A 14,350-nucleotide genomic window follows, 5' to 3' on the forward strand; every position below is an offset into this window, starting at 1 on the left:
AGTCGTTTCTCACTAATGACAGAGCAGTCTAATGGTCTGGTCAGACTACAATGACTTTACTTCTACATATTGGACCAGGTAAGGAGGGCAGATTTCTTTCTTAAAATCATCTTAAATCACCAGTTAGGTTTGTAAGGTTAATCTAAAAGCTTCACAGCCATGTTTCCTGAAAAAAACATATTTTTAAATGTCCAAATATATTAATGAAATTTAATAATTGAAATCTTAAATTGATGCCTTGTGAATTGAATATCTGTTCTTTGGATCACGTTCCTATACTCAAAGTGTACTCTGTCTGGGAACTTTAAGCAATATTTCTGAAGCTTGAAATTTTTACCAGTGTCCCCAGTATCACCAATCCTGAGTCCTATGTAATTCATCCTCCCTTCCCTGGATTAATGAGTTAGTGCTGCGACTGTGTGTGTGTGTGTGTGTGTGTGTGTGTGTTGCAGTTACCGTGTGATGTGCTCCTTCTCTCCTTGCATGCTGATATAACACTCCACTCGGTGTTCTGGAACTTTCCCTCACTTTGTTGTTGCTCTGTGTGAAACAGGTTGCTGAGAAGAGTCGAAAGAAGAAGAAGAAACTGAAAGCCGTATGTAGCAAGCAGCACCTTGGCGCTGGGGGTTGGGGTGTAACCCCGTGTTCTTGTGTTTTCGTCACCTGTCCCAATCTTGAGGGTGTGATGGGGACATAGGGGGAGGGGTGCCTCAATTCCCTCTTACCCTGAGTCTGAATCATCATCATTGATCAGAGCATCATAGTTAAACGTGCCAGGAGTAGTGCTCCCAGTCCCTCCTCTTACGATAAGTCCCTATTGTGAATTAAGCCAGGGTTGCGGGGAGAGGGGTTGCTCTTGGATGAATGCAAAGTGCGAAATCCAGTGTCTGTCTTGGTTTTATATATGCAAGAATGGCTACGAATCCTTCCACTGGAGTTGTCCCACCTGCACTGTCCATCAGTTGCTTAAGGTAAAAACAATGACTGCAGATGCTGAAAACCAAATACTGGATTAGTGGTGCTGGAAGAGCACAGCAGTTCAGGCAGCATCCAATGAGCTGCTCGTTGGATGCTGCCTGAACTGCTGTGCTCTTCCAGCACCACTAATCCAGTAATCAGTTGCTTAAGGTTAGGTATCGGGGACAGTGGCCACTTGTGGATTTTGGGGTTACGGTATGGGTCACAGCAAATGTAGAGGGTGTAGGTGGTATGGCACAGGACATAGAGAATCAGTTGTCAGGAAGAGATCTAAATTTACTGGAACTCTTTGGAATTTTTGTGAGGTACACTTTTTGTCAGGTATATGCACACCTTTTGGGAGAGGTTAAGTGCCCTTTGGGATTGTTAAAAGTAGATTTGATTCTGCATAAAGCATGGATTAGCTAATTGGAACTGTAGCAGCCTAGGCATTTAATATTTTTTTGAAAAGTCTGCTTGGAAAGAGACCCAATCAATGCTCGCACTGTAACTCTGTTGACTTAAGCCACAGGAGTATTTCCACTGGTTGGGGATTATAGAATTAGGTGGCATAGTGTGAGAACTAGGGCCAAACCATGCAGGAGAGATGTTGGGAAGTATTTGTACACACAAAGGATGGTAGAAGTTTGGAACTCTCTTCCACAAACAGCAGTGTATGCTGGATCAGCTGTTTATTTCAGATTTAAAATTGTTACATTTTTATTAAGCAAAATATTAAGGGATATGAACCAAGGCAGGTATACAGAATTAGGCCACAGATCAAGCATGATCTCATTGAGTGGTGGGGCTAAATGGCCTAATCCTGTTCATATGATTATCCTTTTAGGGTTTGTGCTGCATCACTGATCATTATCAGAAAGGGATGCCTATCAATTCAGTACAGTGGCTCACAGCACCAGGGACCCGGGTTTGATTCCAGTCTCGGGCGACTGTCTGTGTGGTGTTTGCACAATCTCCCTATGTCTACGTGGTTTCCTCCGGCTGCTCCGGTTTCCTCTCACAGTCCAAAGGTGTGCAAATTTAGGTGAATTGGCCATGCTAAATTGCCCATTGGCTAGGTGCAAAGTGGATAGGATAATAGGGTAGGGGAATGGGTCTGGATGGATTACCCTTCGGAGGGTCGGTGTGGACTTGTTGGTCCAAAGGGCCTGTTTCTACATGGTAGGGATTCTATAAAAAAAATCCTTTGGTTGATTGACAGATTCAAGTTTTGATACAGGACAGTGATTTTTAACATAGTAAGTTCATCAATAGAAACTTGGACCTTTATTGTATTTCACCTCCATGTGATTACTGGATGAGTGAACATAGTGGGTGAAAAGCTTGTGTGCTGTGTGGGAGCTGCATGGATTGACATAGGGACTACAAAGGGCCATAGGTGGATGGCTGGGAAGTATAGAGTGGCCTGGAGGTTCTGAGGAGCCATGAAAAGTGGAGTCATGGGCAAAGGTTGACAGGGAATAAATGAGGGCCATGGAGACTGTGTGGAGGACAAGGGAGTGTGAGGGATGAGGACGAGAGAACTGTTTTATTCTTTACCATACAATTTCTTGAACACCAAGGACAGACTTTCAAACAGCCTATTTCCTCACCCAACATCCCCTAGCCCTGTCTCTGCACTGTTTCTGCATCCTATTTCTGCTGCCTGCCCCACCTCCTTATTATACAGGTGGCAAGCTGGATTATCTGAAACACTTCGTCTTGACTCAGATGTGTAGTGTTAGGAATGTTCCTAGCTCTCTGCTTCACACATGAGCAAAGATTTATGCCTGTGGACCCAGTACATTAAAACCCCTCCGCAAACACTCCCAACGCAGGTTCAGCATGGAATTAGATACAAAGTAAAACAGTTTCTACACCCTCCAAACCAAACATTTTCAGGACTGGTTCAGCACAGGGTTACATCAGAGTTAAGCTCCTTGTGTCCAGATCCCTAGTTCGGAAATCTCCCTCCGTATCTTGATGCTGTATTTGTTTCTCGATGTTTCAGTTTTGGCAGTACTGAGTCACTGCCTACTTGGTGTAGAGTCACATTTGAGTATTGGTTTGAGATGACACAACCTCCCATCACTCATTACTCACAAAGGAGACTTTAATCTCGCCCTTTTGTGCTGGATTTTGTCTCCATGGGGCACAGTCTAAAACTACATTTACCCTCTGCCTGAAAGGTTCTGAGATCCCCACAGATACCAAGAGACCAATGGGAATTTAGCCTGTGAATTCCTCACTTGATGAAAAGACCTATTTTGAGCAGAGCTAATAATAAGTAAGTCTCGTTTAAAAATAAAGAGTGGCTGCAACAGTGCATTGTGCCATGGGAACAGTTCTCCGTCTGAGCCTAGCTGGACCTAAGTGACCTGAACAATCTAAATTTGTTCCATGTAGTGACATTATTTATTATCGTATTGGGAGAGTCTGCATTTAAAGAGGTGTGGTGAGTTCAGTGGGGGCCTTTCGCCTCTCAGGCCAGAGATACGTCTTTCGAGGTGGCAAGGGCAAGTTGACAGGATCCTTGGCTTTATATGTAGAGGCAGAGAGAACAAACGTGAGGGTACTAAGATTGAGTCAGACTCCACATGGCAGATCATGTCTAATTCTTGCACTTTTTAGTAAAGATATCAATGCCTTAGAGAGGTTATAGGGAACCTTATTTCAGTACAGGCAGAGTCCAGAGTACCTGTGGCTGCTCCGAGAGCAGGGAAGGCTTAAAATCAAGGCGTTCAAGATTATGATGAGTTTTGGTGGAGTAAAGAACCTATTTTTGCTGGACAAAGATTCTTTTTACATTCTGTGTTGGGTTGTGATTAGCACTGGTTAGGCCTAAGTTTGATGTCCCTTCCTGATTTCCACTAAGATAATCATGAGGCATTGAAGTGTACTCTCAGAGCTGTTAGGGTGGGAGTTCTTGGATTTTGACCCAGTGATCAGAGAGATAGATTGAAGGTAATCGGCAAAGAACAGTTAGAATCAATGTGCTGGCTCTCTGTAGGAGCGATGCAGCTACTTCCACTTTCCTGCTCTAATACCATAGCCCTACAGAATTTTAGTCTTCTCTTTAATCCAATTCTCTTTTGAAAACTATGATTGAACCTTCTTCCATTGCATTGTCAGGCAGTGCATTCCAGATTCAGCCAAGAAAAAGGTTTATTTTCATTTTGTTTCCAGTTCTTCAGCAAATCACTATAAATTGGTGTCCTCTAGTTCTCCGTCTCTCCACCAAAGGAAACAGTTCCTCTCTATATATTCTGTCTAAAGCCCTCTTGAATTTTAACACTTCTGGTAATGGTAAAGGCAAAATTTATGGGGATGTAGGTAATAAATGGTGGAATGTGATCTAATTGGATAGTGTTGCCAAAGAGCTAGCAGAGAACACACCTACCCCGTCACCTTCCTCCAAGGCTCCAAAAGAGCCTTCCACATCCATCAAAGTTTCACCTGCACTTGCACATACCATTTACTGTACCTGTTGCTCCCAATGTGGTCACCTCTACACTGGGGAGCCAGGACGCCTACTTAGCAGAGTGCTTCAGAGAACATCTACGGGACACCCACAACAACCAACCCCATCGCCCCGTGGCTGAACACTTCAACTCACCTTCCCACTCCGCCAAGGACATGCAGGTCCTGGATCTCCTCCACCGTCACTCCCTTAACACCTGACGCCAGGAGGAAGAATACCTCATCCTCTGCCTCTGGACCCTCCAACCCCATGGCATCAATGTGGATTTCACCAGTTTCCTCATTTCCCCTCCCCCCACATTATCTCATCAAATTTTCACCTGCACTTGCACACATCATTTATTGTATCTGTTGCTCCCGTCCTCATGACCTGTCCCACCTGTCCATCTTCCTTCCCATCTATCCGCTCCACCCTCCCCTACGACCTATCACCATTACCCACACCTCTATCCACCTATCGCACTCTCCGCTAACTCCCCCAGCCTCACCCCACCGCCCTCATTCATGTCTCTGCCCCTGCGGCTCCCAGCCTCATTGCTGATGAAGGGCTTTTGCCCGAAACGTCGAATTTTCCTGCTCCTTGGATGCTGCCTGACCCACTGTGCTTTTCCAGCACCACACTCTTGACTCTAATCTCCAGCATTTGCAGTCCTCAGTTTTGCCAAGACAAGATAAGGCCAAACAAGGCCAAGTCAATGCAACGTTTTGCCCTGTGCCTCAAATGATCTTTATGGACTCCTCTTCTCTCCTGACAGGCAAATGGCTTTGATGAGCTGTCATGCGGATCTGGGCCTAGTAAACAGTCCAGTAGGGTTAGTACGGCCTATTTATGCGTGATTCAATACAGTATCCTGTTGGTCATATGGTCACTGAGTGCTGCAGCTTGAACTCTGTGATGTGTTTTGTTATATTTCTCCCACTTGCTGGGATCACACTGAGCTCTCGGTGCAGAGACAACAGTTTAGGATCAGCAAAGCAATGACGCGGGAAGTCGACAGCGAATTGTGTGTTTTCATTCTTCCGCCAGGTTCATTGTTTGGGGAACAATTGGGTTCTTCATACAAATCCTCTTCTAATTTACATGAAAACAACTTGCGTTGCTGTGTTCCATCAGTTCCATTAGCAATTTCACTGTCATTGCCTTCTCCTGGCCGCCTCCTACCTTTTCACGATTACCTTCCTGCACCCCGGCCATTCCCTATTATTTCCTCAGGTTCTCCAGCAAGCCCCTCCCTCCTACAATCCTCATTGCTCTCAAAGTCCCCATTGCTCCCACTCTCCTTGAGCCCCTCTCAGCCCCTGCGTTCCCCTGACCCTCACAGCTCTCTACCTTGGCAGCTCACATTCCTGTCTCCCCCCTTGAAAAGCCCAGTCCCTGTACCCCTCCTGCAGTCTCTATCCCTTTCATTCTCTTTCCCTCATATTTGCCTCCATTCTCTCAAGCACAGCCCATTCTCTCCTCCCTCAAAGCTTTCCTGTACTCATCTCCCACCTATCTGGCACATTATTTATTTTGTCCTTCTCCCTCACTGTGCTCCTTTTACTCCTTTTGCTAAAGTCCAGGTGTGTTTCTCTTTTCTCAGGGAAGCTGCTACTCTGACCTCCCTCTGTACAGCACTGGACCCAGCTCCAAGTCCCATACGGCATCGCAGAATGGAACTCGGGTCTGTTTCTCTGCTGCCATTTCTTTATTTTGTCGTGCGAGTTTTTGTCAGGATTCATGCCTATCTCTGTGTATCTATGTGTCCTAGTGTTTATCATTATGTGTATGTTGTTATGACTGTTTCTCTCTAAGTTTTCATTTGGTCTTTGTTTCCTTCCCTGAATGGAGCCCAGATATACATGCCTATGGCAATACATATTAATGCACAAATTATCAGTAGGCCACTTGGCCCCTTGACATTATTGTGGCACTTAATAACATTGTGACTGATCTGATTATTCCATATTTCCACCTAACACTGATAAACCTTTCGCCTCCTTATTTATCCATCACTACTGTCTACTGCTTCCCTGCCTTTTGAAGAGGAGCGTTCCAAAGATTCAAACCTCTGCAAAAAGAACTGTCCTCATCCTCATCTTAAATGGCAACTTCTAAATCCTAGTGACTCCATAGTCCTAGAATCTCACATGAGAGGAAACATTCTCTCCGCATCCATCCTGTCAAGGTGATTCAGGGTCTCATGTGTTTCAATCAAATTATGTCTCTGTCATTGTCATTGAGTCAGCACAGCAACTGACCCCTTGGTCCAACTAGTCCATGCCAAACATGCCAAACTAAACGAGTCCCACCTGCCTTCTCCTGGCCCCTTATCCCTCCAAAGCTTTCCTAATCAAGACTTATCCAAGTAACTGTGCCTGCATACACCATATCTTCAGGAGGTGCATTCCACATAGAAACCACCTCTGTGTAAAAATATTTGACTTGTGTCTTTTTAAATCTCTCTCTTCCCACCTTAAAAAAAAAGCTCCCTAAGTCTTGAAATCTGCCATCTTAGGGAAAAGACACCTATCATTAACTCTATTTATAGGCGTTATGATTTTATGAACTTCTACACCTCCTATGCTCCAGTGAAAAATGTCCTAGCCTTACTTTAGAACTCGAGCCTTCCATACCCAGCCACATCCTGGTAAATCTCTTCTGAACTCTCTCACTTAATAATATCCTTCCTATAACAGGGTGACTAGAACTGGACACAGTACTCTAGAAGAGGACTCATCACTGTTCTGTACAACCTCAACATGACTTCCCAACTCCTGAATTCAAAGAACTGAGCAATGAAGGCAAGCGGGCTAAATTCCTTTTTTAACCACCCTGTCTATATGCAACATAAACTTCAAAGGATTATTTAGCTGAACCCCTAGGTTCCTCTGTTCTCCAACACTACCCAGGGCCCTACCATTATTTGTATCAAATTCTGCCCCTCTTCGTTATACCAAAATGCAATACGTCACATATGTCTAAATTGAACACACATGCCATTTTCAGCCCATTGACCCATTTGATCAAGAATCCCTTTGTAATCTTAGAAGACTATCTTGGTGTTGTCTGCAAATTACAGCCTGACCAAATTTTCATGAAAAGAAAATCCTCCCATTCTAGGTCGACCAGCAAATCTCTTCTGAACTGCTTCCAGTGCATTTACATCCTTCCTTAAACAAGGAAATCAATACAGTACATGTACTCTAGTTGTAGCCCTGTAGAACTGACACATCACCTGCTGACTTTGTATTCAATTCCCTTCACAATAAACGATAATTTTCTATTAGCTTTCTCAATCATTTACTGCACCTGCACAATAAACTTTCACCCATCATGCACCAGAGCACCCAGATTCTTCTGCCTTTTGGGGCTCTGTAATCTCCAATCATTTAAATAATACTTTTTTATTTTACCCACCAAACCGACAATTTGGCATTTTCTCATATTTCTGTCCAAGTTCCACATGATAGTCAACCTATCTATATCCCCTTAAGTCCTCTTAACATTTTGATTAATTCATTCAGAAGATGTGGCTGTTTTTTCTCATCTCTAATTATCCTCGAGAAGATGGCGGTAAGCAGCAGATAAAGTCCATTTGGTGTAAGTACACCTCCAAGCTGTTAAGGAAGGAGATCCAGGATTCTGACCTAGCGAAGGAATAGCGATATATTTCAAAGTCAGAATTGTGAGTGGCTTGAAGGGAAAATTGCAGGAGCTGGTGTTCCCATCTACTTGTTGCCCTTGTCCTTCTAAGTAGTAGTCATGCTGGCAGAGTAGAGTGTTGGTCACAACAAGGTGTGTCCTAAGCATTTCATGAAGAGGAGGACTCCATTGCCATTTGCTTTTTTTTCAGCTTCTTGTCAATCACACCCTTCTACAGATTCATGTCCTTGCTGATTGTCAACTATGAAGGGCTATGGAGTACCCTTCCAAATTTGTGTACCTTCAGAAATTTATGACCATTCTCATCTTACTCATGATGACATGCAAGATGTTCATGAATGGAACCATCACTATCTCCCTGAAGATTCATTGCAAAACTCCTTTTCTTTCTTGCATAAGTACTACAGATCATCTACAACAATAACGTACAGGCATGGAGATCATTAGCAGAACAGACAGGAAACTATTCAACCTACACCATCATCAATCCAAAACCAAATCCATTCCAACCTCAATCACTGAGCTTCAGTATGCCAATGAGACTTGCACAAGTACTCATTCAGAGACTGCCCTCATGGCCGTTATTGACTCTATCACTAAAGCATGTGAGAAAATTAGACTTTCATTAAACATAAGGAAAGGTAAGTTAATTCCTAGCCAGCTCCCCCAGAACAACCACCCCACAACACCCCCATTCTCCAGACAATTAAGACCAAAAGTTAGATTTTGGAAATTCTGAACCATTTCCAATATTTTGGAAGCCTCGTCTGAATGAAGACACCTAGATTAAATTTATCATCAGCACCCAATTGCCAGATCAGCCTTTAAGAGACTGATGGAAAGCATATTTGAGAACCTAGATGTCAAAGCTGAGGCTAAGGGCATTGTTCCTATGCAATACTGATCCCTATGCTCCTATATATTTCAGTCACTTGGTTAATCTACGCTAGGCACGTTAAACACCAGATAAGTACCAGCATTGGTGCCTTTGCAAAATACTCCAACTCTGGTAGCATGAAAAGTGGTCCACTAGCAATGTCCTCTCCCTAGGCAGTGTGCTCAGAGGCATTAATCATTCAGACCCAGATCCTCAGTATGCTTGACACCAAACTGCTTCACTCACAGCAGGAAATTCCCATGAGGACAGAGAAAATGCTTCAGGACTGTCCTCAAAGCATCCCTGAAATGGCCAAACATTCTTGCTGACTCATGAGTGAACCTGGCTTATGCCCACCTAAAATGGAGAAAGTTAATTCAGGTAGGCACTGAATATACTGAGAGCCATCATTGGGAATACACAGAAGTGAGATCAAGATGTTAGAGATATGCCCAAACCTCTGGATAATTCTTCTGCCTGACCCTTCAAACACAACCTGCCCATATCTGGCAGTCTGTGGAATGTGCACTGGCATTAATAAACAAATCAGAACTCCCAGAATCAGAGTGGAAGCAAGTCACGCAATCCATCTCCAGAAAGTGCCTGGGAAGAAGAGTCATATGAGACACTGAGAATGGAATAACTGAGCAATCAAAACAGTCCCTTTACATTAGTCAGTCACAATGTACGCAGAAACCTACCCATGGTGCAGAATCTTGGGAAGCATAGGTACAAAGTTACTTTTGCTTACCATATGCCTTATTAGCCAAATGTCAGATTTCAAATTACCTGCACTCCTATATCTGGAAAGAAAGGGAACTGCATTTGCGTTTGCATGATACATGACAATGATACAATGACAGTTTGAATGACACTGACAAACTGACACAGACAGCTGCTGGATGTATTAAGGTGTTTAAACCACATCTTGGTACTGCCTCAAGGGGGAAAAAAAGGGCATGGAGAAAGGGTGGGGAGCTTGGTGTAACAAGAGGGATTGCAAAGGCTTATGAAAGGCTGGAGTCAGACCCTCCCAGAGCTGATTGCAGACTCTTGTTACAATTAAAAAATGGGTTTATTTACGTAAAAGTATGTTTAAGTCACTTGGCCCTTCAAGCCCTATTCCATCAGTCAGTTATGATTGCAGCTGATTTGTATCCTCATTTTTCTCAACTTTGGTCCTTAGCCCTTCAGAGCTGTACCCTATTAAAATTGAGCTATCTCCATTTTGAAAGCACCAATTGTTCTCTAGGATCACAACTTTTGAGGGCAGCCCCTGATTTTCACTATACTTTCTGTTAAGAAGTGCTTCCTGATTGTCCTTGTAAATATCCTTGCTTGAATTTTAAAATTATTGCCCTAATTTTAAAACTTCCCCTGTGGAGGAAATAGATATTACAGATTTATTCGATGAAATCATTTCAATATTTTAAATACCTTAATCAGCTCTTGGCTCATTCTTTTGTAATCATATACAAAGGAGTTAAGTCAATGATATAGTCAGTTGCTTAACCCTCTCAACAACATGGTGATACTATGAATCTGCACTTCATGACCTTTCTGAGGTACAGAACTAAACATAGCACTCCGGATTGAATCTGACCAATACGATCCATGGAAGTGTTAACATTCACCCTTTTTATTATAAATATGTGTTTTATCAGTCCTTCTGAGTATTTTTAGTTTCTTTACACTTCCTAGCTTCTCATCATTTAGAAAATATTGTGATTGGCAATACATCCACAAGCATCCACTTCCTCCCACCACTGACACTCAGTAGCGGCAGTGCAAATGATCTACAAGATGCACTGTAGACATTCACCAAGGCTCCTTAGACACCATTATGTCCATTTAAAAGGACAAGGACAGCAGATACATGGGAACACCACCATCTGCAAGTTCCCCTCCAGGCCACTCACCATCCTGATTTGGAAATATATCACTGTTCCTTCACTGTCCCTGGATCAAACTCCCGGAATTCCTTCCCTAGGGGCATTGTGGGACTGCAGCTGTTCAGAAGGCAGGTCACCACAACTTTGTCAAAGACAACTGTGGATGGGCAATGAATATTAGCTAGCCAGCGATGCCCACATCCCATAATTGAATAAAAAGAATTAATTTTTCTTGGTCCAAACAGTTGATGACTCATCTCCTTGCATTTGTTGACTGTCATGAACATTGTGAACTGATCTGTATACACTATATCCCTGCCTCTGTCTTGAGTCTTTCTCTCTGATCAGATTCTGCCTGGTTACAATACTGTCCATTATTCAACAATGTCTTTGATGTGCCAGGTTAGCCCCGTGTGCTGGTGCTTGGCTTTATCTCTCTTCTCTCTCATTTCATTCTTCCAGGTATCTGCCTACGATGGGAGTTGCAGCCGCCGGTACAGTAGCTCCAGCTCTCATGCAGTAAGGCCCAGTCTCTGTCTCACCCTCTGCCAGTCCCCTCTCACCCTCTGCCAGTCCCCTCTCACAGTCACTGTCTCTTGCAAGCTCAGTTCCTAACATGATGTCAGTATATTCCTAAAGCCAGGCTGGTTAATCTGCACAGCAGAGAGCTGGCAGAAATCCAGTTCCGACTTGGGAATTTGCTTCATTGGTATATGTCCTGCACTCTCATGAACCTGATCCCCACCCCTCACCAGTTTGAGTGCAAAGCATTTCAAACAACCAATACTGGACAGTCATCAATACAGCAGGAGTTTTGCTTCAAATTCTGTCTGTGTCCTCATCCCTCGCTAACTCTCTAACCTTGTCCAGTCATCCAGTCGTCTGACAGCTGTGTGCTTAGGCAATTCTCATAGATCCTAGATTTTAATCACTCCATCACTGATGGCTGTGTTTTCAGCTGCTTGGGCCCTCAGTTATTGATTTCTCTCCCAAAACCTCTCTGCCAACAAAGGTTTTGTAAATGGTTATTGAAGAGGCTGGAACCTTACTTTGGGCTCTGGTTGGGAACTTGTTTATGTTTGGGTATCCAGGACCACTAAACCCAAGTGTTCTAACACACAGCTCACCTGATAGTCCTGCTGAGGTTAGGCCAACCCCAAACTGGGTCCTGAGAGAGCAGCAGGTTTATGGTGAAGGGGGTTGAGGAAGTGATGGCTCCAAGACACCGCCTTATGAAGCTCCCTTCATTAAAGCAACAATGATTGAAGGATGTTGCATGCTGTATACTCAATAACATATTATTACCTTTTACTGAACTGTAATAAGCTGTTTCTAAACACTGCCAGTCTAATGTACACTTTCTCTATCCCTCTTCCTTTCTTTGCTCATCAAGCTTTCAGAACATAACTGCTTTCTTGGCTCTGGCTCCCGCACATCATCTCGTGCGAGCTCAGCTCGTGCCAGTCCAGTGGTGAGGAATTGATAACTTGTTCTGTACATGTTTTCAAAACAAACATTTCTGATTTTTTACTCTCCTGCATGACACTTTTTCCCTCTCCTTCCTCTTACTCCCCTTTCATTTCCCCACGAGACCTTCCTCACCCCTTTTCCATCCGCCTCTTCCTCTCCCACTCATTCTTCTTTATCCCTACAGTACAGTACTGGTGGAAATGAGACTGTCACTATATAACATGGGTACAGTGTTGGTAGTGACAGGTACACTGTCTAATAGTGGGGTCCAATACTGATGGTATGGGTCTAAATAATATTGAGAAATAACACTGATAAAAATAGGTTTAACACTGTATAACACTGGTACAGTATTGGTGGAAATGAGACTGTCACCATATAACATGGGCACAGTATTGGTGGGGACAGGTCGTACACTGTCCAACAGCGGGGTACAGTACTGATGGTATGGGTCTGTCACTCAATAATATTGAGATATAATACTGATAAATATAGGTTTAACACTGTATAATACTTGTACAGTACTGGTGGGTTCAGGGCTGTGCAATCAAACATGGATGGCGTACTGATGGGTATAGGTCAGTAATATATAATTGTAATATATAACTGTATAATCTCACCAGGGGGAGATTTACCAGTTTGTCACTGCACATCACAGATACACTGGATGGGTTTGGTACTGTATAAAATGGGCGCAGTGCTGGTGGGATCAGGTCTCTCCTGAGATAACACTGAGATAGTGTACTGGTGGAAACATGTCTGTCAATGTATAATACTGGTCCAATATATTGGGAACAAGGGGTACAGTACAGGTGGGGATGGGTCTGATCTTGTATAATACTGGGGTACAGGACAGATTAGTATGGGTCTGTCATTGTATAACAATAGGATTCAAAACTGCTGGGTACAGATCTGTTACTTATATACAGTATTGGTGGAGACAGAAAGCCACTGTATAACAATGGGGTACAGTACTGATGGGGGCAGGTGTCTCACTGTATACCACAGAAATACAGTATTGTTGAATACAGGTCTGTCACATATATATGAGATGAGCATGGATTATGTTGAATTTGGTGCAGCTTATTTGTTTTGAAAGCATTATGTTCCTTAATGTCAGTGACCACATTCCGGGTGAATTCAGAGTTATATTTGCAGTGTTTTGTGCTTCTGACAGTCTCACAGTACTGAGGTCTGTTCTATTGGATAGTGATTGACACTGGTTTATTTTCTCATGGCAACTAATTCTAACTGGTTGATGTCAACCCCTAACTACTGACTCTTGCTGGATACAATTCCAGGTGCACTGATCCTTGTTGGGTTATCCATGGAGACTTGGCATATGAGGAAGGAATACTACTTTCTCTTTCTCTATTTCCTTTATAGGTGGAAGAAAGGCTGGAGAAGGATTTTACAGAGAAGGTAAGAATCTCCCCATAAGTAACGAACAAAGTAAAGATTACTATTGTGTGCCTGCCATCCCCTAGACATTAGAAGCATTCACTTACAATCAGAGTCTCCACACAGATCACTTGCAATTCCAGGTGTTGGGATTGGTAGGCTGCTTGATAACACTGGAATACTCCGGACAGCTGGATGACAAGTTATCTGTTATGCTTTTCCTCGGGTGCTGAGTCTGAACTCTCAAGCACATTCAGCCCATCGCATCCATATTGTTCAAAAACAAACATCCAACTATTCTAAACCATTTTCGAGCACTTGGCCAAGCCTTCCTGATGAATGGCTTATGCCCAAAATGTCCACTCTCCTATTCCTCGGATGCTGTCTGACCTGCTGTGCTTTTCCAGCGCCACACTTTTAGACTCTGATCTGCAGTCCTCACTTTCTCCCAGAACCTTGTATGCCTTGGCATTGCAAGTACACATCTAAATATGATGAGGGTTTCTGCCTCCACCATCCATTTGAGCAGTGAGTTCCAGATTCCCACCACTTCTGGGTGAAAAAGCATTTCCTCACATCTCCAAATCTCCTGCCCTTTATCGTAAATCGTTGTGCCCTGGTCAATGA

The 14,350-nt window shown here is 43.4% G+C and overlaps 1 protein-coding gene across 19 annotated transcripts in view; it reads left to right on the forward strand.

The window, feature by feature from the left end:
• The window catches only part of LOC140481934 (leucine-rich repeat flightless-interacting protein 2-like), a 140,423-nt gene that overhangs the window by 70,329 nt on the left and 55,744 nt on the right, over nt 1–14,350 (forward strand). For 10 of the 19 annotated variants that reach the window (XM_072578647.1, XM_072578654.1, XM_072578661.1 and 7 more), the window contains 6 exons: nt 554–595; nt 5,193–5,249; nt 6,021–6,101; nt 11,315–11,371; nt 12,246–12,323; nt 13,709–13,744. In XM_072578647.1, the coding sequence (XP_072434748.1) occupies nt 554–595; nt 5,193–5,249; nt 6,021–6,101; nt 11,315–11,371; nt 12,246–12,323; nt 13,709–13,744 (351 nt within the window). The remainder of the gene's footprint in view (nt 1–553; nt 596–5,192; nt 5,250–6,020; nt 6,102–11,314; nt 11,372–12,245; nt 12,324–13,708; nt 13,745–14,350) is intronic. The other 9 variants (XM_072578656.1, XM_072578660.1, XM_072578662.1 and 6 more) reach the window with 4 other exon arrangements.

The sequence above is a fragment of the Chiloscyllium punctatum genome, chromosome 10, assembly GCF_047496795.1.
Source record: "Chiloscyllium punctatum isolate Juve2018m chromosome 10, sChiPun1.3, whole genome shotgun sequence".
Taxonomy (NCBI): Eukaryota; Metazoa; Chordata; class Chondrichthyes; order Orectolobiformes; family Hemiscylliidae; genus Chiloscyllium; species Chiloscyllium punctatum.